A 22,414-nucleotide genomic window follows, 5' to 3' on the forward strand; every position below is an offset into this window, starting at 1 on the left:
TTTTGGTGGAAGTTAGGTTGGCATAGAAGAAAGACATGTCTTTAAAATAAATTTGAAACTTTATATTGATTTACAAGCAATTACGTCTGAAGATGACCTCTGATAGGTGGCAACTGATATCTTCCATATTTTCCGAGGAAACACTCAATAATGATTACGATATTTATTTTAATATATGTACAAAATCTTCTCAAAGTTTCAATAAAATATATAAATTCCTTTCTCGGCAAAAAAATTCATGAAAATCACTAAAAAACGTAATCCTAAACCTATTTCCCTCCTCCACGTGCCGTATCTTGTTCTATTCTAATGATGTAAGCGAAAGCCGACAATTTTCGAAAGAGACTTAATAGTTAGTTGATTATCGGCTAACAAAGAATTCATCAGACACATTACTCGTGCTCATAATACAAAACTCACGGGTATTGGTTGTTTTCTAACGAAAACTTATCTGTCGTCTAATTTGGAAAATACATAGTTCGATGTAAATAATTCTGAATTTTCAGAAAAAATCAAATTCGGGTAAAAGTCAGGTCCAAATGATGAAAAATGACTTTTTATACTCTGAAGTCAATTTTCCACGATTTCTCGACGTCGAACATTGAAAATAATATTGTTTTTTGAACCCCGAGTTTTTTTCATTAAAGGAAAATCACCACCCATAATTTTTTCACGAACGAAATCGAATTTGCTCTGATCCATTCATTTCCTTATTATTACAAAACGAAAAGTTTTATGTACTTACGAGTCTCATTACTGCTTTTAGAACGATTTTACGAACAAGAAATGCGTGGGGTTGTCAACGACCCCGCTCGTGCGTTAGAAGGTGGAAAAAAAGATGCACATATCTTAACGTTAATTCGCAAAAAGCGAAATCATTTTGGTTTATTTTCTTCTGCGTTTACCGCAGCGTTTTGGAAATCTTTTTGTTTTATCATTTTTCTACTGTGTATAGCCAATATTTACAAAATATATCAATTTTGTTTAATTTTGTTGAATTAGTGGGTCGTGTCGAGTGTCCCTTTCTCCCCTCAAATCACCCATCCCTCTGCAATACTGAGTAATTATTTGATTCGAAATCGGTGCAGCGATGCCCAACTAAAATAATTACGGTTCGAATATCTGGTCTGGGATCATCGCGGGTGCCAAATTATTCTAAATCTTGAATCGCGGTTGTCGGGTTCTCCGGAGTGGCAATCGCGTAGTAAAATCTAGGTTACAATATACACACCGGCGGGGAAGTCCGGGGTACGGTTGACCCCTCGGGCACGACTATACCCCAAAAAAGTTTGGTAAAAAAATTATTACTTTTTCAATATTGAGATATTATTGGAGGTTTGTTGAATATGTGTTGAATTGAAGTATGCAAAGTTTCTTTAAGATTTTTTACAACAATATTTTATATGAAGGCCATTTGCTTCGGAATATAATTTTTTTTTTGTTTGCCATATATATTGATAGATAACCAATGATTCATTCAATACAGGTAGAATAAAAGGATGCAGTTGGTTAAAAAAAAAAAAAAATTATAAAATTTTAGTGGTTGTCCGACGTGCCCTAGAAATTTGTTGAAAAAATAATTTGAAAAAAGATTTCTGATAATTTTTCGATTTATGCTAAAATAATGATGAATTTGTTCGAGTCATGAGGTCCGTCGTATCCGGTCTTCCCTATACACAAATAAATTAATTTTGTATGACGATGAAGAATAATTTTTTTATTGAAACTTGAAATTTTTTGTATAAAAATAAATAAGCATGACTCATGATTTTAAGATTTAAATTTTCAAAAAGTTATTGATAAAAAATTTAAAGTTACAAATTGAATTCAAAATTCTCACCATTTTTAAGAATCCCTTGGGTGAACTCCATGATATCTTTATGAATAGTTAGCATAGAACTGTCCATACCTATATGTATAACCTATGTCTATGGAAATCTTCATGTAGTATTATCATATTTAAGGTGACATTTTTGCCCAAGTCTTTTTATATTCGGTTGACATGGTCGATATGGGGGCCACCTCGTTGACTTCCAGAGATCATATCCAATGGTTCTTGGGAGTTCACAGAGATACACGTTGAGAGAGTTTCCGTATATTGCATACTTACACGTTGATAATAAGTGTGGATTCGCAGCCCTCGTTATAAATAGTCCGAATATGTTTTGATCCCATCAATAATTATTCCATTCGATAACGATAATTATTCTATACGAACAATTTACGGTGTAAAATTGGTGGATTCACGAATGAAAACAGCATTGGGTATTGGTTGAAATGAGTTGGAATTTGGAAGGATTTTTACAAAAAAAAAATTTCTTATCATTGAAGAAACTGCAGCTATGATTTTTGACATATAAAATCATTTATTCATATAAAAGGACACTTTATATACCAGCACGTGCCGCCCTAAACCTACCGTAGGCTCTTTCAATCGGTCTTCGTCTCCATGCCGCAATAATCTTATCACATACATAAACATGCAGTAACCGATAGGGACTCAATTAGAACCGTTATACGCTAGTTTTCGTTGAGTATAAAAATGTCCATTCCAAATCGCCGCTGCACTGGGGATAATCAGTCGCCGAAATATCGTAGCGTATTCATACATATTATTCAATTCGCACGAAGGTTTACATTGGTGTATAATTCAAATGGTATATATTTTGCGAAGTTTCAGCTGTTTTCTTTTCTTCTATCAAGTTTTTTTTTGTTTTTTTGTTTTGCCTTTATATAATTACACATATGTATACTGTACGTACCATTATATTATTGTTATAATTATAATTATAATCGTAATATCTAATATCAAATAATTTTAATTAATATTATTACTATCGCATAAATGGATATATAAAGATAAATTCCTTAGTTTGACTAATCTCTAGAGGTGGCGCTATGAGAATGACTCGATGTTGGGGGTAATTCTTTTTTATTTCTTGTATCCGCACATAAATGCTTAAGAAAAAATCTGATTGTGAGTGCGGAACACGTATTCGAAGGCATTCGGATTTTAACGCATGAAGGCCAACGATGATCCATTATTCGTATCCCGATTCGGAAATCACACCCTCACCTCGTGACGCCTAGTCATTTCCACAACGCAGGAAAGTTGTCTAGCTATGCGAAATATACACAGGGATTGCTAGTCCGAACGTTCAAGGGTTAGAAGCCATTCTTCACAATTAAACTATAATATATAATATCATGTATAAAAAATGTATACGGTAGTAAAAATGGCAAGCTTCTCTCGATCGAACGACCCGGATCGTAGCCGGACCGCACAGCTAGGCGGAATTCTGTGATATAATATAATATTGCATTTATATTGGTCACATACAAATATTAAAAAAGATTTCAAGATTTTTGAGGAAGGCCAAATTTTATCTTCGACTTCTAATATAAATACAGACATTAGATTTGTTAAGTCTCGTACGATAACATGGGCCTTTATTTGAATATTATAGAATATCACCTACATTCCTTTGTTCGATGGAGCTTCAAAGTGTGATGAAATCGCATGTTGACTAATTGTGCATTCAACTTCAATGACGAGGTAATTTAAAAAAATATGACCAAAACAATTCCTTTGCACGAAGTATTGTTACAAGAATTGACGTTTACTTGGTTAATAGTGGAGAAAAATTAATAAAAATAGAAAGATTATAAAGAAATTTTTCCATTTTTGCGACACTTTGAAGCTAGAGAACAAATAAGAATTTCATATACGGCTGTATTAATTTTAATTAATTATTATTGAGAGTATATTGTATAAGAATCATATAAATGTATTTTATATGATGCCAGCTCACCGGAGAAGCATTCTTGAATGAACTTTCGGTCCTCCGAGCGAGCTGCTGTTTGAGCTTTGAAGTTGTGTATACGTTTATCATATAACGAATGAGAGTTTAATGTTTCCTTTACTATTATTACTTTTAATCTTTTTAGCCACGATTTATAATAGCAATTACGGATAATTGGAGGTATGTATTTGAACATCGATTGCGAATGTCTTCGGTCGAGAGGTTCAGCAAAACCCCGAATCATGCGCACTCATTTTTTTAAATCTTTCAATTGATTTTTTCGAGTAGCTGTTATCTACCGTGGCTCAGCTATCTAATTTCTAACTATCTCATTTTATTCTGCCTCACCCATCCTCACTTTTTTCTCATTACTACATCCTTTCATAATCTCATTTTTACGCTCTCTTCTTATTATCATAATACGCCTAAGTTCATCTCGATGAAGTCGGTGACAGTGATATGGCTAAGTTGTTGTCGCTAAGCGAAAGCGCCAATTTTTTGGCACTGACGAAGGCACAGTCGTAAGTCTCGTTTGTTTCGCAGCTCCGATCGACATCGATGAAATATTTCGTACAGCACAATAGCAACATTACAATTAAGAATAGTTACTTATTATAATTGTTGGCGTTTACCTTAGTTTTTTTCATGCATCTTTTTTCTCTTACTTTGCTTTACATTTTGTCACCATGAATGTGCCTATTATGATTAGCTATTTTTCCCTTTGATATATGTATACTGTTACGCGCGTATATATGTATATGCATATGTCGGTACATACGTATATAGATATATAATATAAAAAGGTTACGTTTGGCTACTCAGTTCGTATTTGTCGAGCACATTATTGTCTGTGTTTCGCGCAATGGTTAGAATAATCTTAATTCACTTTTTTACAACACTGTTTTTAAAACTTCAGAGCTCATCTTCTCCTCTTGGCTGTTGCAGCGGCGATCATTTGCCTTAGCATAGGTTCTGGACTGCAGACTCGTGGTTCGCACTTCATATTACCGTCTCCGCCACATCTGTAAAGTAAACGAAATTTTTCAAATATCGATTGTTACCTTAAAGTTGAATATTCCCTTCCTTGTTGCGGAAAATAATGTTATTTTGTTACTTACGTGCACTCAAGGCAAGGACCTGACGCAGATGGAATGGATTCTCCAACTCGGTATGCCTGTCCGCGAATTTGGCAGCCACTTCTTCTCGCAGCGCCCTTATAAGCGTGTGACAAGAAGTGAGGCGGCAGAGTTGTCGTTGTCGTTGTGGTTGTGGTCGTCAAATTAAGCGAGGTTGCCATCGATACCGGACACTCGTACCTCGGGCAACAGAAGCCATTGATGGGCTCCTCGTGACAGCCGGGAATTGGTGGCGGGCAGCTTTGCTGAAGGCAGATAATATCGCTTCGGAAACAGAAGCAGAAGTCGCAAGGATCATCTCTCGGTATCTGTTGAGCAGACACGTAGACCTTTCCACCGTATCTGCAAGTGCCCGGTCCGTAAACGTCCAAATCATCTTCTTCGTAGTCATCGCTATCGCCAGTGTCGTCAGATTCTGGATTCAAATAAGTTCCGTTGTTTACTGGGAAGTGGCTGTTGTCTTCGCCGGAAACCGTTTGATCTGGATAGGCCAAGCTTCCTTGAGGAGCCAAGGTACTTGTGATTGGACGTCCGAAGTAACCAGGTTTCATCGCAGGTTTCGTTTCGTCAATCGAATCGTGCACTTGCGGTACCGGAGAATCTTGTGATCCAATAGTCAACTGTCCTTCCGTACTATCAACCGCAGGTTGTTCTGGGACTTCTTGCGTTTGATCTGGAGTTTGAACATGTTCTTGATCTTCATTAGTTGGTTCCGCGGGTGTTACAGGAGGTACGAATTCAACTGGAGCAGATATCTCAGTTACTTGATGTTCGGTGTCGTATTCTTTCTGCGGAACCTCCGGCTGCTCGTTCCTAGTTGGCTTTTGATCGTCTGGAATAGGAGAGCCTGCCGAGATTGGTTTCTCATTCTCACCTGCGGTGTTCTCAGCGTTACTTTCCATCGATTCGCCTTCAATCGGTGCCGGCTTTGTTGACTTAATTAGACTTTCTTCACCAACCGATGGTTTTTCTGTAGCAGGTTCATTGGAGACGTCTGTGGCAGGCTCATTACTTGGTTCAGAAGTCTTATTTGCTTCTTCTAGTTCAGGGGTAACTGGTTTTTCCTCTGGCTGCCCTTCGATCGGCGTAATGTCAACTGGCATTTGTTCCTGTTTTACTTGTTCGTCAATTGGTACTAACTCCGGTTTCACAGATTCGCTCATGGTCGACTGTGTTGGAACTTCTTCCGAGATAGATTGAGTAGTAGGTACTCCTTCTTTTGGATAAATAGTTGATTCTTCTGGAGTGAAACTGGTAGATGTACTTTGCTCAATGGATTTGGGCGGTTCAATGATCTTCTGTTCATCCGTAGCTGTGTCTTGATCTGGTTTCGTGCTAGGGATAGGTGTTTCAGCGTGTTCAAACAGTCCAGAATCCTCTGTGGGGTGTCCAGCAACCACAGCTTCCTCTTCGCTGACTTGAGACGGCCTTGTTTCTTTTACCGGAGTATTTTCATCAACCGAACTTTCTGTTGGCGCTGACGTTTCAATATGATCCTGATCAATCAGCCCAGCTGTGGATACCTCTGCGTTGCCATTTTCACCTTCTTCACTTGAAACAAACTCAGGTGTTTTGACGTGGTCAGTTGCAACAAGTTCGGTAGTGGGCGTCTCAGCTGTAACTGTTTGTTCAGGTGTGCCTGCTATTGGCGACTGTGGTTTAGTTTCGTCATGTGAGACAGCAGTTGGCACTTCTTGGTTATAGCTTGAATCTGGCTGAGGTGATTCAGTAGTAATTACTTTTTCATCTTCACTCGTATTTGGAACAGGTGTTTCAGCATCAGTGGAAATTGTCTCAGGAGTTTTTACTTCAATCTGTGTTGACGTTGGTGTTTCAGAGTTCTCTTCGGAGATCACTGGTCTAGCCGTTGAACCTATTTCTGGAGTAAGTTCATCATTTTCTTTTGTTGTTGGGGCAGAAGATTCCTCACTCTCGGCAGATGCAGTTGTAGTTGCTTCAACCGATACGCCATGGTCGTTAGGAGTTGCACTTGTGACAACCAGTTTGGTTTGAGCGTCAGATACAGGTATACTTATCGCTTCTCCTTCGACTGAAATACTCACAGCTTCCTCGGTGACAGTTGGCACAGGTGTCTCACCTTCGCTAGGTAAAGTGGGTTCTGAGGCTGTCTGGTCAGTAGGGATAATGTCTTTCTCTACGCCTCCTGTAGATGCGAGTTCCTCCGTATCTTCTTGTGATACTGACACGATTCCTGGTTGTGACGTAGGAACAGGTTCTTCAGGATGATCAGGTGAAGCAGGTTTGGACTCAAATTCATCAACTGAGATCACTTGCTCTTCAGCGTTTTCCGCGGGAATGGGACTTTTAGTATCAGGTGCCGAAGATTCAACCGCTGGGTGTTGTGCTGGGGTAGTTTCTTCTTCTCCACTTGCACCTGATGCAGCAGTTACGCCTTGATCAGGTGAAACAAATTCAGAATCTTCCATTGCAGGGGTCTGAACCTCGCTGCTAGAAGTCGATGGAGGTGTCTCAGCGCCAGATTGTGGAATTTCTTCTGCACTTGCGCCTTTAATTGTAACAGCTTCACTTTCTTCGCTCACAGATGATACCGTACTTACAGGACGAACTTCGGGTTCACCTATCCTCACATCTTGGTCTGGCAATGCTGTCTCAGATATTGGTTTCTTGTCTACATCAGGTTCACCCTCAGTATTTTCAGTTGCTTCAGAAGATTTGGCGGGTTTCTCAACATCAGATATAGTCTGGTCTTCTACGTTCGCGGTAGATGCAGGCTTCTCGGCATTTTCAATCAATACTGGGCTACTTGTGGAATGTTCTGCTGCTACAGTTTCATCTTCTTGGTTCATAGTTGGCGCAAGTGTTTCGGCTGTCTCAGGTGAACCCGGTTTAGTCGTGAACTCCAAAGTCGGTATTTTGTGGTCTTCACCGGTCATTTCGGGAAGAGTTGGCTTCGTACCCTCTTTGAATAAAGGTAGTCCAGTTGTTGGTATTTCTACACTAATACTCTCACCTTCAACACTAACTGGCGGTTCGGATGATTCACCTTGCTCGGCAATAACGCTTTCTTCAGATGTAGTTGTTTTAATGTCCCCTTCAGATGAAGTTGGTCGGGTTGTTGGTTCTTCTACACCGGTACGCTCAGTCTCAGTATTCGCTGTTGGTTCAGACGGTTGAGCACCTTGTGAATCAACGGGTTCACCGGTTTCTTTTACTTCAGTTACTTGGCCTTCAGTACTTTCAGTTGAAGCAGCAGGCTCGCCTACATCTTGTGATTCTGGCGCAGTATCCACTGATTCAGCACTTTCGATTACCGGTGTCGCTGGTGTTTCATGTGAAATTGGTTCAGCTTCGTTCTTGTCAACCGCAGTTATCTGTTCACCAGTGTTTCCGCTAGGTTCACTTGCCTTTGTGGTGACCGGTGGAGATGAAATGATTGAAGGCTCTGTTTCAACAATAACTTGGTCATGTTCCTCTACGGTGGAAATAGTTGTTTCAGAGTCAATCGTCAACTCTTGCCCAACCGTCGGTGGTGTTGTCGAGGCAGAAGCTTCTTGCGAAGCTTCTTGTGGATCAGATACGGGTGTCTGGGCTTCACCTTGCTTGCTGGCTTCAGTTGGCAAGATTTCATCTTCAGCGACTTCAGTACTTGAACTAAGAATAGGAAGTCCAACGTCAATATTTTTTATCGGAATTACTGTTGAACCTTCTATTTCATCTTCGACTTGACCAGTGGAAGTTGGTGTAGATGTTTCAGCGTTATTGGATAAATTAATTCCATCTGTAGGTACTAGAATCGAAACAGACTGATTTTCTGAGCTCTCAGTAGAAGCTGGTGCTCCAACCTCTGAATCACTTTCGATTGTTGAACTGTCAATAGGAACTTCTTGTTTCACGTTTTCAGGTTGCTGTTGCAAGTCTAATTGGTCTTTTGGGGGAGACGACTCATCGGTCGGCGTGCTCGGCTCAATTACCTGGCCATCGGATTCAGGTTGAGGTACATGTTCTTCTGGGTGCTGACTAATTAGAGTAGTGAGTTTATCTGTGCTCTCTACGATTGGCTGATCGGTTGGTGGCACAGGACTAGTTGCTGCAGATTCAGTGAGTCCAGGAGTCTGCTCATTAGCGCCTGTCACGGATGTTTCTGGATGTTCCGTGTTTTCAAAGTGCTCTTCAGATACACTTGTACTTGTATCCACGGGAACTACTGGTGCAGTGGGTTCCTTTTCAGTAGGCTGTGTAACGTCAACAACCTGCTCTCCTTCTTGTAATACCCCGACAGGTACTACAGTGTCGTTATCTATTGGTTTTTCAGAAGCTGCATGATGTTCTTCGGGTCCAGCATCTTCACCTGCAGGGACTGCTGATTGATCAGTCGCTGTTTCAATCTCTACCGCAGGTCTATGCTGCTTGGTAATATCGGTTGTTTGTTCTTCGCTTGAGGTGCCTGTTTCAACAGGGTGTGTCTCGCTGGTTGGAATTACTTCCGGGCTTTGTTCACTTACTGGAACGAGAGATACGAGTGGTGTGTCTTTATCGGATGTAGGCGTACCCTCGGATTGCTGATCGGCTGTTGTTTCACCTACAGTTGTGACGGGAATTATGTCTGGTTCGTTATTTGTTGTAACTGCTTCAACTGGGACTTCAGAGGGTGATTCTGGCTTCTGTTTTTCTTCACCAATCGGTTTTTGCTCTTCTGTCGGCATGATTGCTTCTTCAGTTTGTTGATCAACTACTTCCGGCTTAGGATTTTGTTCCGTTTGATCAATAATAGGCTGTTCGGGAATTTCATTCGTTTCAGAAACTCCAGATAGTTCTTGTACAGGGACGTTTGGCTCAGGAATTTCCTGTTCGATGGGTTCGACAATCTTTTGATCAAGGTCAGCTACTGATTCAATGCTTGGTGTGGTGTCTTCATGAACTGATACACTTGACTGCTCTTCGGAGCCTGGTGTTACTTCATCTGATGGCTCAGCTGGATATTTAATAATAGGTGTGCTTGATTCTTTAGAGTAATCATCTGTAGATGGAACATGGACACCTTCGTATCCAGGAGTGTGATTTTCAGCCATTTGACTGTCTGATTTCAAATCAACAGTCGGCGTAGAATCGCAGGAATAAATTGGGCAGCAGGAGTCCGTGTTGGTGTGGATGGGCATGCAGTTGGACAATTGGCTTGGTGGTGGTGAGCATTCAACAAGATCACAATGAACTATACTGCTAATGCAAAGACATCGAGTTTGACATAGATTTGCCGGTGGAATACGCGAATTATTGGCAAAAGATTGTCCATCTACAAGACAATTGCCTTCCCCGGGAATGCTCGAAGGGAAATTATCACCGAACACTTCCGGTCGTTCCTGTTCAATGGTAGTTTGATCTTCTTTCTCCATTTTACTTGGAATCTCAGAAGGTACTTGCTTGCTTGGTTCACTTGGCTGTTGTTGTTCGGGAGTAGCTGTAATTGCCGTCTGTTCTTCCACGGATGGTTTAATTGGCTGTTGTTCACCGATAGAGGGTTCAATTGGCTGTTGTTCCTCGACAGAGGGTTCAATTGGCTGCTGTTCTGCGATAGTCGGTTCAATTGGCTGTTTTTCTCCGACAGATGGTTCAATTGGCTGTTGTTCTCCGACAGACGGTTCAATTGGCTGTTGTTCTCCGACAGAGGGTTCAATTGGCTGTTTTTCCTCGACGGACGGTTCAATAGGCTGTTGTTCTCCGACAGATGGTTCAATTGGATGTTTTTCTCCGACAGACGGTTCAATTGGCTGTTGTTCTTCGACAGACGGTTCAATTGGCTGCTGTTCTTCGACAGACGGTTCAATTGGCTGCTGTTCTTCGACAGACGGTTCGATTGGCTGTTGTTCTTCGACAGATGGTTCGATTGGCTGTTGTTCTTCGACAGATGGTTCAATTGGCTGTTGTTCTTTGACAGACGGTTCAATTGTCTGTTTTTCTCCGACCGATGGTTCAATTGGCTGTTGTTCCTCGACAGACGGTTCAATTGGCTGTTTTTCTCCAACAGATGGTTCAATTGGCTGTCGTTCTTCTACAGGCGGTTCAATTGGTCGTTCTTCTCCGACAGAGGGTTCAATTGGCTGTTTTTCTCCAACAGACGGTTCAATTGGCTGTTGTTCCTCGACAGACGGTTCAATTGGCTGTTTTTCTCCAACAGACGGTTCAATTGGCTGTTGTTCCTCGACAGACGGTTCAATTGGCTGTTTTTCTCCAACGGGCGGTTCAATTGGCTGTTGTTCTTCGACAGACGGTTCAATTAGCTGTTTTTCTCCAACGGACGGTTCAGTTGGCTGTTGTTCTTCGACAGACGGTTCAATTAGCTGTTTTTCTCCAACGGACGGTTCAATTGGCTGTTGTTCTTCGACAGACGGTTCAATTGGCCGTTTTTCTCCAACGGACGGTTCAATTGGCTGTTGTTCTACGACAGACGGTTCAATTGGCTGTTGTTCTACGACAGACGGTTCAATTGGCTGTTTTTCTCCAACGGACGGCTCAATTGGTTGTTGTTCCTCGACAGACGGTTCAATTGGCTGTTTTTCTCCAACAGACGGTTCAATTGGCTGTTTTTCTCCAACGGACGGCTCAATTGGTTGTTGTTCCTCGACAGACGGTTCAATTGGCTGTTTTTCTCCAACAGACGGTTCAATTGGCTGTTGTTCTTCGACAGACGGTTCAATTGGCTGTTGTTCTCCGGCAGACGGTTCAATTGGCTGTTTATCTTCGACAGACGGTTCAATTGGCTGTTGTTCTCCGACAGACGGTTCAATTGGCTGTTGTTTTTCGACAGACGGTTCAATTGGCTGTTGTTTTTCGACAGACGGTTCAATTGGCTGTTGTTCTTCGACAGACGGTTCAATTGGCTGTTGTTCTCCGACAGACGGTTCAATTGGCTGTTGTTTTTCGACAGACGGTTCAATTGGCTGTTGTTCACCGACAGATGGTTCAATTGGCTGTTGTTCTTCGACAGACGGTTCAATTGGCTGTTGTTCACCGACAGACGGTTCAATTGGAAGTTTTTCCTTTTCTACCATCTTTGTTGGTTCTTCTGGGATGATGGACGTAACGGTCGGTTTTTCATCAGATGGAGGTTCTCCTGATGGACTTTCTTCGGAAGTAATAGGATTGACTGGTTTCTCTTCAACAATGGACGGCTTAGTTGATTCCTCTGTAACGATTCTGTTGTCAGACGGTTCTGTTGGATTTTCTTGTGATTCTGGAACTCCAGTAATCTCGCCTTTACCCATAGGAGTATCGGAATGTGCTGTGGGAGTTTTTTCAGAAGCAGAAGCTTCGATAGGTCCTTCTTCGGGTTTCGCGATCTCGGTTGGTTTAACCTCACTGAGCGGAACTTGCACTAGTTCGTCATCACTGGTAGAAACCTCGGTAGATTGGTCTTCGGGTACTGAAGACTGAGGAACGTTCTCAACAATTGGAGGTATTTGTGGAAGTTTGTTTTCAGATACCGAAGATATTGTCGACTTCTCATCAGCAATAGAAATTTTAGTAGGTTCTTTTTCTGGTATAGATGGTGCGGTTGGTTCTCCTGCGATATCAGTCGATTCTACCGGTCTTTCTTTGACAATTGAAGATTCCGTTAGGTTTTCCTCAATAATAGAATTTATCGTTGGCCTTTCTTCGGCTGTTGAAGATTCTGTTACTTCTCCTTCAGCAACAGTATTTTCAGCCGGATTTTCTGCTGCAATTGAGGGTTCTATTAGTTTTTCCTCACCAACAGAAGCTGGGGTAGAATTCTCTGCAATTACTGAAGGTTTAGGCAAATTTTCCTCACTTTTAGATGCCGTAGTTGGCCCTTCTTCGGCAGGTTCAGTTTCTTTTATGTTCGAAACTGGTGTATTAGTTGGTTGTTCTCCGGCTATAGAAGCATCACTAGGCTTTGTCTCGGTGACAGGTAGATCAGTTATTTTTTCGTCTGTAACTGAAATCTCTGTGGGCTTCTCTTCCATAAATACGGTACCAGTCGGTTTCTGTTCATTCGCTGTCGCGCCGGTGGGCTCTACTTCAATGATATTTTTATCGGTCACGGCCTCTTCTGAAACTGAAATATTTGTTTGCTCTTCTTCAACATTCGTTGCATCAGTTGGTTTATTTTCGCCTGCGAGGGCGTCCTGTTCTGTATCAGCTGGAGATTCTGAGAGGTGATTTTTACTGTCTGAACTCTTCGTGGGTCCTTCTTCAGGTATGATAGTTTCATCTTCTTTATTTGTAGGCGTCGATGACTCGATTGTTTTTTGATCGATGGTAGAAGTATCGACTGGTCCTTCCATGGAAACCAATGGGTTAACAGGTTCATTGTCTGCTGAAGTAGTTTCAACAGCTTTAGGTGTCGTAAGCTCAGTCTGGCTAACAGCGGTGCCAGAATCAGCTTCCGATTCCACTTCGGCAATGGGCGTGCCACTTGGTACACCTTCCTCAATGGAGCCACTAGTTGTTTCGTGTTCTGCAATAGGAGCTTCTGTTGGTTTTTCTTCAATGATGGAGCTATCGGTTACGCTTTGCTCCACTTCTGGAATCCCTGTCAAGTTTTCTGCTGTTACAGAGGCCACGGTATCTTGTCCTTCCTCATTCGAAATTGCTGTTACTTTTTCTTCACCAACAACGGCCACAGGTGTTTTCGTCTCAATGGCAGATTCTTCCGTGGGAATTTCACTGCCAGCAGGTACATTAGTTATTTTCTCTTCCTGGACAGTAGACTCCGTCGGTGTTGCCTGTGTAGCAGAGGTTTTGAATATCTTTTGTTCCGTTACAGGACTTTCTGTTAGTTCTTCAGTAACAGGGACGCTGGTTTCTTCTACGATGGTAACATCGGACTCTCCGGCGGAAGTGGATACACCTGTTATTTGTTGCTCCACAAATGAAGACTCTGTAGGGTTCTCATCAGTAACTAATGGAGGTTCTTGTTCAGATTTTGGAATGTCAGTTACAGTATTTTCCGTGATTGAAGCTTCGTTTGGTTTTTGACCAACATCCAAAGGCTCTTCTTCAGCAACAGACGTTTGTGTTGAAATTTCTCCAGTGATAGACGTCTCTGTTGGTTTTTCATTGGAAATAGATGTCACATTTGATTCGTCATCAACGATAGAGGTTTTCATTGGAGTTTCATCAGTGGCAGGAGTGTCAACTAGTTTCTCCTCGGTACTGGAAGGCTTAACTGGATTTTCTACATCGAAAGAAGCTTGTGTTGGCACTCTTTCAGAAGCGGGAGCTTCTGTCAGCTCCTGTTCCACAGCAGATTCTTCAGTTGGTTTTTGATCGATGATTGAGACTGTTGGCAGTTCTTCTTGAATGCTTGAGTCTTCTGTTGGCTTGTCTTCGGTAATACGTGTATCATCTGTCTTTTCTTGAGTATCGCTATTCACTTCGCTGGGTACTTCAGCATTGATGGGAGCTTCGGTTTCTTGTTCTTGGGAAATCGAAACTTCAGAAGGTTTGTCTTCAGCAGTAACACCAGCTTCAACGGGATTTTCGTTTGAAATAGGGCCTACAGTTTGTTGTTCTTGGGGAATGGTAGTTTCAGTTTGTTTTTCATCAGCTACGCCAGGTTCGGTTGGTCTTTCTTCTGTTATCGAAGGAGTCAAAGGTTCTTCTGCAGTAACAGGTGTGTTTGACTGTTCTTTTTCGGCAGTAGAAACTTCAGTAGGTTCACTTTCATTTTCAGAAGATTTAATTGGTTTCTCTTCCATAGCCGAACCCGTGACAGGCTTTTGTTCATCTCCGGAAGGCCCCGTGAGGTTTTCTTCGGGTAGCGAAACTTCAGGTGTCTCCTCATCATGAGTAGGAACCTCAAGTGGTTTTTCTTCAGCCACATTATCGGTTGGTAACTCGCCATTTAATACTGGTTTTTCCGTTTGTTGTTCCCCTTTAGCAATTTCATCCTCCGCAGGTACGTGGTGTTGTTTATTGTCAGCTGTCTTTTGGGGTTCAGTTGGCTTGGCATCCGGAAAACCTTCCAGTTCTACTCCTTGAACGTCTGTCGACACTTCAGGAGATTCTGAGGCGTTGACCTTGTTTTCCGTAGGCTCGTTGAAGATTTGCTTATCACCGTTTTCATCTTCGTGAGTACCGAGTTCCACAGGTAGTATTTCTGTATGAGTAGCTTCAGTTGGCAACTGACCGATTACCGTAGATTTTTCGTGTTCAAGTTCTTCCTGAGGAGTCGGTTTGTGTTCCTTTTCGGATGAAGGAGGAGTGACCGTTTCCTTAAAAATTTGTGGAGCTTGTTCCTCGTGTGGGACAATCTCCTGTACTACTCCAGTAGTAACCGGCTCCTGTCCTGGAGTGATTTCAGATTCAGCCGTTCCTCCAATTGGTGGGATGTAAGTTGCAGGAATTCCATCCTGCTTGTCAATTATCAAACTATCAGGAACATGAGTATGTTGAACTTCATCATATACTTCGGTAACATGCAGCTCATGAACGACACTCTCATCATCCGCTTTGACAACCGGAACTCGGTCAGAAATTGGAATGCCTGTTGGTCCTTGTTCAGGGATATCAATAGAGTCTTCCTGGTCGTGAGCCGCTGGTTGACTGGGATTTTCGACAGCAATTGGACCTTCAGGTTGTTTTTCTTCCGTAACCGTTGGCTCGATTGGATGCTCTTCATCAATCAACGTTTCTTCCGTCTGTGGTTTTGAACCTTCACCTTTACTTAGAACTTCCGATGTTACCTCATCCGGGCTAGGAACTTCGTTGGTTGGAACTTCGCTAGTAGGAACTTCGCCAGTTGGTAATTTGCTTATTGGAATTTCACCTGTTTGAATTTCACTGGTTGGAACTTCGTCAGTTGGAACTTCAGTGGCTGGAACTGCGCCTGCAATATTGGATTCATGTTGAGTTGGTTCTTTGGCCATACTAATGTCATCGATAGTATGCCCCTCGGTCGATCCAGATTTTTCTGTGGATTGGTCTTTAATAACTGATACTATCGTAGGTAATACAGTTGCAGAAACTGGAGTCTCCTCTGGTTCGTTCTGATGGCTTTCGGGAAATACGTTGCTTTCTTCAATAGAAGTAAGTGTCGTAGCTGTTTCCTTGATTGGTTGCTCAGGTGCTTCTAATTCAACTGTTTTTAAAGTAGAGGTCTCAGGGAAAATCGGTTCTTCTGAAGTTTCGGGTTTTGTAAGTTCAACTTCACCGGGGGAGATGGCAATATTGCTGTCTTCAGTTTTGGTACCCTCAATCGGCGTTAATTCGGTAACAAGTACTGCAGGCTCCTTCGTGACTTCTTCATCAGATTTTACTGCCTGGGTTGGCAGAGCGGTCGATTTTTCAACGGCAATCTCATCATTTCCAGGTAGAGGGTTGACTGGTTCTTGTGGTTCGCTGATAACTGGTACTTTGGACGAGTTTTGTTCTTCGGTGGTCACTTCTTCTGGCCCTTCTTGCTCGATTCCAGATTGCGTTGGTTCTTTTAAGACCTGCTCCTCTTCAGACCCTTCATTTGATTCATGCATATTACTCGTTACTTCAGTAGGTGTCGGACTTTCTGGTACGGTTTCTTCTGTTGGTAATTCATCGATGGCCTTGATTTCATCTTCAGAAACGATTCCGTGAGTCGGTAGATCTTCAGTTGTCTTGATTGCATCTTCGGAAACTGTTCGATCTGTAGATTCCACTGAGCTTATTGGTTTGCCTTCATCAATGTTCACTTCGGTTTGTGTTTCATCGGCAGTCGCGGTAGTTTGCACTGTATTATCGTGCTCAATTGAATCGTGGGGTGCATCTTTTTCTTCATCTGCAGTAGTTACTGGCTGTTCCGGTAAAACGACTTCAGTTGGATTCACATCTTCAGTTGATTTTATCGGTGTGTGTTCAGGCTCGACTACACTGGTACCGGTCGGATTCTCTGTCTTTACACCCTCTGGTAGCTCTATAGGCGTTTCCTCGAATGGTTTCACGGTCTCTTGTTGGATAGGACCTTCAGTCCCACTCTTATTTTCCCCAGATTTTTCGGGAATGGTATTGTCAGCACCAGGAAAAACGTCCACCATCTGCTGTGGTTGGTTGTTATCTTCATCCAGATATCCTAATCCCGGAATAGGTGATTCAGTAGCTTGCTCTTTATAGGGATGGTCGGGGATTGGAAGTTCGCCGCTTAACTGTGGCTCCTCCTCAACTTCTGTCGGACTACTTTCACCATCTGCAAAGGAAAAATATAATTTGGTATATACGGGATTGGATGAAATTTCTCATATCAAACAGTATATACTCATTACTCACCACATTGATAGGTAGTGGGACAACACTTGCCCTCTGGAGCAGGTTGAGGTGTGCAGTGCTTGCCGTGAATTTTCATTGGTATCTTGCAATCCTGAACGGCGCAAACAATGTCACCGCGGAAGCAGTAGCAGTGCTGGCATGCTCGTCCTGAGTCGATGAGTTCTCCGTCATTGTATGCATTTCCATCGCGGTAACACATCGGAGTGCTCTGCCCTGGAGCAACTGTTGTAGTCATGATGAGTCCAGGAGTGGTAGGACTAAGGGTAGTCGTTTGTTCTTCGTCATAATCTGAAATTACGATGCCCAAAATTGTAACACGAATATACAAAATCCAACCCAAATTACCTAGATTGCGATCAAGAAGGAAAGTGAGATATGAATTATAGAAACTTCAACTCACCACAATTATATTTGACTGGGCAGCAAACTCCGGGTAAATAGACGGGGTTGCAGCCTGCGACACGCAGGGTACATTCTTGCATAACACAAGTGGTTCTGTTTCTGATGCAGTAGCAAAGTTCGCAAGGATTTCTCGGGTCTACTGGAAGCTGAGCACCATCAGCGTAGAATTTCTCCTCAACTCGGCAGCCGTAGTTGTCATGTGCACCAATTTCGGTTGAGCCGATAATCGCTGGTGAATTTGGCGTAGAGGTCAGAAGTTGTACAGGGACTTCTGGGCAAGTGATGATCGGACAACATTGATCCGGTCGTTTTTCGACGGTGCAGTTTTGACCGATAGCTTTTGTAAATGGGCACACCCTGAGGTAGCACATCAACATTCGGTTGTGGCAAGTACAGTTTAAGCATGGTTCATTTGTTACTATTCTATCGCCTTCTTGATAGCGTTGGAAGTTGTAGTAGCAGCCAGATTCTACAAAAAAAACCAATGTAATAATTAGTTGATTCGTCGTCGATCGATTACAGAGTTATAATCTGAAGAACAGCCTTGAGAACTCACCTGTTTCATATTCTGCAATGTGAGTCGTATCGTGTTCACTTACAGGAGCTGCAATTATAAAAACACACACGTAATGCGAATGATATTTGTTTTAATTTCATATTGTAGAGGGAAAAAAATAATTCCTAACACGTAGCTTCATAGTGCTCGAATGATACCACGTAATTATAATCAACATCAACAAGGCTCTGAAATAGATTGCACTCAACCGATTACACAAAAACAGAAGAGAATTATGTGCGGAGTTGAAAAATGGAAGAAAGGTCCGCCTGTCATGCACGTTACCCTATACGTAGAAGGCATTCATCATCTGCTACTCCGAGGGGAGGCTGCGTTGGCCGGGAAGGCCGTTGAATGAGTCAACGCGTCAGATGTACCGCCGCGTGTGTGCGGGTGCAAATTCTCGTTACCAGCTAAAGCTTAGGGTCCTGAATGTTCCTCACCCTATTCCATTATTCTATGTCTTTCTAGCAACACTCCACGATAATTACTGGAGATTAAAGTGTCCGGAGCAGGGACTCGCAAGCAAAAACTTTGAGGGTGAAGCAATTTAAACCAACAGTATCAGGTAGGGGTTTTCACAGTTTTTCAATTCTTAGTTTTCTACGATAAATTTTTTCTAATTCTCCTTACATCATCGTTACAGTTCCGTTACCACGCTTTGCAAGTACCACTAGTTCTAATTTTTTTATTTATTGTCCTGCCCACGCGCATGCGAACAAGGGAATCAGCATTCCATACTGGACACGCGGACAATTTTTAATGAAATTATTTGTACCAAGAAGTTTGTCTCGGTAAATGACATCCGAGTGTATAAGAGGTTCGCTACAAAATACCTACACGTTATAAAATTGGGTACAACCTGATTTCAATACCTACTAGCACGTAAAGTTGGTTTAATCCGAAAGATTGTGGCGAATATGCCAGATTATGCATTTGTGAAAAAATCATTGAGGATTGACTGGTTTTGTAGTGCCGGAAGTCGAGCGTAGTAGTTCATGAATTTAGTAGTTGTCCAGGTACGTACAAGGACCTCTATTACTTGGCTAATCGATAGCCTGGTCCGAGAAATGAACAATTCAGTTTTTTTACGATATCAATACTTCTCAGAAGCCTTCGGAACTGTAAAAAATTTAATCTTTTTTTGGAATCAATAATGAGAGTCCTGACAACAATACTTGCAGTCGCTAACGGGTCACCATTGACAGCGAAGATTGAACCAGGCTAAAAAGTAGAATGCTTTCACTTTGTCAAGAGTGTGTAAAATCGCATGAAACGGCACTTTAGGACGACAGTTAAACAAGATTATCATTCTTGTTCGACTCTGTTGCAAGGTACAATAGGTGAAGACCGTACGACTACGATAGTCTGATGAAACCAATTTGGCAAAAGGATTCGTGACTGGACATACACGACCTCAGCCGGAAAAACTGTAATGAGTATCTTTGCCTTGAGGTGCCAACAGCACGTAACCATATCGTCTGAGGCCTAATACACTCAAGGCTAAGAAGACTCAGGTTGCAGAATACAAAGAGGCGTCATAATGATGGTGCACAAAAAATGGATATTAGATGTGCCAAAATGAATTTGACGGCGCTGTATAACTGAAGAGTGTTAACTAGCTGATTGGAGCTATTTAAAATAGTGACGGTCGTTCATCTGCGCTCACGATTAACACCGAAAACATCTGCGTTTGATTACGGAAGTAGGTTCACCTACGCCGATTCTCGGTGAGTAATAAATTACGTAAAACGTTGCGTGGGAAGTTGCGGCGTATCGAATATTTAGTTACAAGCAGCTTACGGTTTTCATTTCTACTACACGAAATATTTCTTCAGCGTAATAAAGTTGAAGTCGCCTGTGATAAACGCGCCCCTAATTGCCCACTCGCCATTTAATATCATAGCTTTTTGATGAATTACTATATCCTATCGGCTTATTCAAAATAATTCTATTTCACTAGTCACAAATTCATTACGTATTCCGAGTAAAAGCACCTATCCATAGTGCCAGAATGTGTTATCGTTGATTATCGGTCCTAGCCAAGAGTAATCGAAATTAGCCGGTGCGCAACACGCTAAAAATCAACTTGAAACGAGTTCTTTAGCAGCGCTAACCAGGTAGGTTTAGCCTCCTTCATTTTCGGAATATGTTACATAAGGTGTATAAGGTAATACCTTTTTCCGTCGGATGGATGATCTGCTTAACGCTGGTTGACGAGTGTGCAAAATGTATCTACGTAAGCTTGTACATACATATATGAGTAGGTGTAACTTGTACCTGCCTCAAGGTGATTTTGGCAATGTACATGTAAAACTTATGAAATCATACCGCGGCCTTGATGTGAAAGTTACCTTTGGAGCCGACCGGTCATGCGCGTGCACAGTTCAACGAGCAGATTCGTATAAAGCTGCCTCGGCGAGAATCGTCAACCACGATCTCGTAATGAACGTGAAACCCGCTGATTCGAAGTAGTGAATTATTTACGGCATACCATCAGAGAAAAAAAACCTGATTTAATAGCATGGTGATTACGAGTTTACGTCTATCGACGAGGCTTGTCGGTTCTCTCTGTGCTACTCCTATACCTTTACTGCGCCTCCTCAGCTCGCAGCAATGCCTATGCTGTAATAACTCGACAAGGTAACCGTTAAGAAGAATTTCTGTCCCTGAACCTCATGCGCAACTTGTGGATAGTAAAGTTTTTTCCGAAGATAGCCTGCTCGAAGTCGACTGGTAAGATTACTTAACCTCTGCGTTGCACTGACGCAGCACCCACACGTTCCGCTATGCCTTTCCCCGGATGGCCTCGGTTGACCTCTGCACGTTTCCGTTTTTCCCGTTTCTGCGCAGGACTGAGGCCTCTAGTCCCGTAGGAAAGATCTTTCCATTATGGAATGCCACGGAAAAAGATGCTCGTATCTCTTGTCTGAATGGTCATTGGACAATTCGTTATAACTGTTAAACTGTACCAACTACAGTATAACGCCTTGCATATGATTAATACGTCACCCTGTAATGCTCAAGGGTCGTAGCACGGGTTTAGGTAGTTATAATCACTGCTTTGTTGCCAGCGGTCAAGCTTTTTCTAAGAGACAGACTACAGGTTTGACTAGAACTCACAGCCTGAAAAATGTAGACAAACTGCTGTAATCCACTGTTTGCACTGTAGAAACGATGCTTTCATCTACAACTCTTTTCAAAATAGAAAAAAAATAATCACCCCAAAACTGAATAAGACTTAGTGAAATTTTGCGGTCGAATACGAACTTCTACGAAATACTACAACGATCGACAATTTTCCGCTACAAGCTGAAAATTTAATATATGCAGGCTGTAACGATGAATGTAAAATCTCGTGAACTCTTGGAGAATTGTACATATGAGTAAGAAAATCTCTAATTGAATAGGAACACTCATAGTTTTAAGTAGATAATTGTAATAAATTAGGAGTCCTCATAAGTGTTAATGAAATTTAGAACTTGGAAACGAAGAAATCGGTTTTCACTGAATTTTGCAGAAAAAAAACAAATATAGGTAAAAGGCTTTATAATGCGATTGCGAATCTCTACGAGATGGTATCAAATACTATTTGTGAATAGCTATCACTATAGTATGTTGCATCTCTTTCACAAGGAAAACTTAACGAAAACAAGCTAAATATTATGAAAGAAATTTTACATCTTGAGAATATAATCTCAATGAATTCAACGAATATGCCACATTACTTTCAATCAATCTTGTCTTATTTCTTTCGTGAAATGAACGTGAAAAAATCAAACGTTACTTGTTTTTCTAAAAAAGGAATTCTACGATATTCTACAAACAATTAAATCTATATCAACAATTAACGCTCGAATGACCATCGTGAAACGGCAAACCATTGTACAACTGTCTATGAAAAAATACGAAGTTCTGCGATAAAGTCTATTCAGAAACTGTGATCGCGTTCCGAGTTCCCCAAAAATCGTCAAGTTTTTTGTGGAGAATAATTGGAATTTTTTTCACTAGGGTAACCAACTTGTGTCAGCTGGATTCTATCATATCTCGGGAAAAGATTCAATACTAAAATATTCCGAACCCTTGATTTGTTTTCTATAGTCTGTACTCAGCGAAAGGATCAGTTGGTATGAACAAGATTTCTCAACCATGCAAAATAAATCTCTTTCTCATGCATGTTTAACGATTTTATTGATGGATTTTGTATCACATATGAAGAAGATATGACATTTTTGGAACATATATATTTCCATGACGAAGAGATTTCTTGATTGCATAAC

At 41.6% G+C, this 22,414-nt stretch overlaps 1 protein-coding gene across 1 annotated transcript in view; it reads right to left on the reverse strand.

Moving 5' to 3' along the window:
* Positions 1-2,345: 2,345 nt before the first annotated feature.
* LOC124410644 (mucin-17) overlaps positions 2,346-22,414 on the reverse strand; it is a 38,145-nt gene continuing 18,076 nt past the window's right edge. Inside the window, exons 3-9 of the mRNA XM_046889163.1 lie at positions 18,135-18,182; positions 17,577-18,047; positions 17,177-17,464; positions 12,585-17,096; positions 11,782-12,524; positions 4,922-10,596; positions 2,346-4,825 (exon numbers count right to left, since the gene is read on the reverse strand). Coding sequence (XP_046745119.1) covers positions 4,723-4,825; positions 4,922-10,596; positions 11,782-12,524; positions 12,585-17,096; positions 17,177-17,464; positions 17,577-18,047; positions 18,135-18,182 — 11,840 coding nt within the window. The 3' untranslated portion in view covers positions 2,346-4,722. The remainder of the gene's footprint in view (positions 4,826-4,921; positions 10,597-11,781; positions 12,525-12,584; positions 17,097-17,176; positions 17,465-17,576; positions 18,048-18,134; positions 18,183-22,414) is intronic.

The sequence above is a fragment of the Diprion similis genome, chromosome 9 (genome assembly GCF_021155765.1).
Source record: "Diprion similis isolate iyDipSimi1 chromosome 9, iyDipSimi1.1, whole genome shotgun sequence".
Classification (NCBI taxonomy): domain Eukaryota; kingdom Metazoa; phylum Arthropoda; class Insecta; order Hymenoptera; family Diprionidae; genus Diprion; species Diprion similis.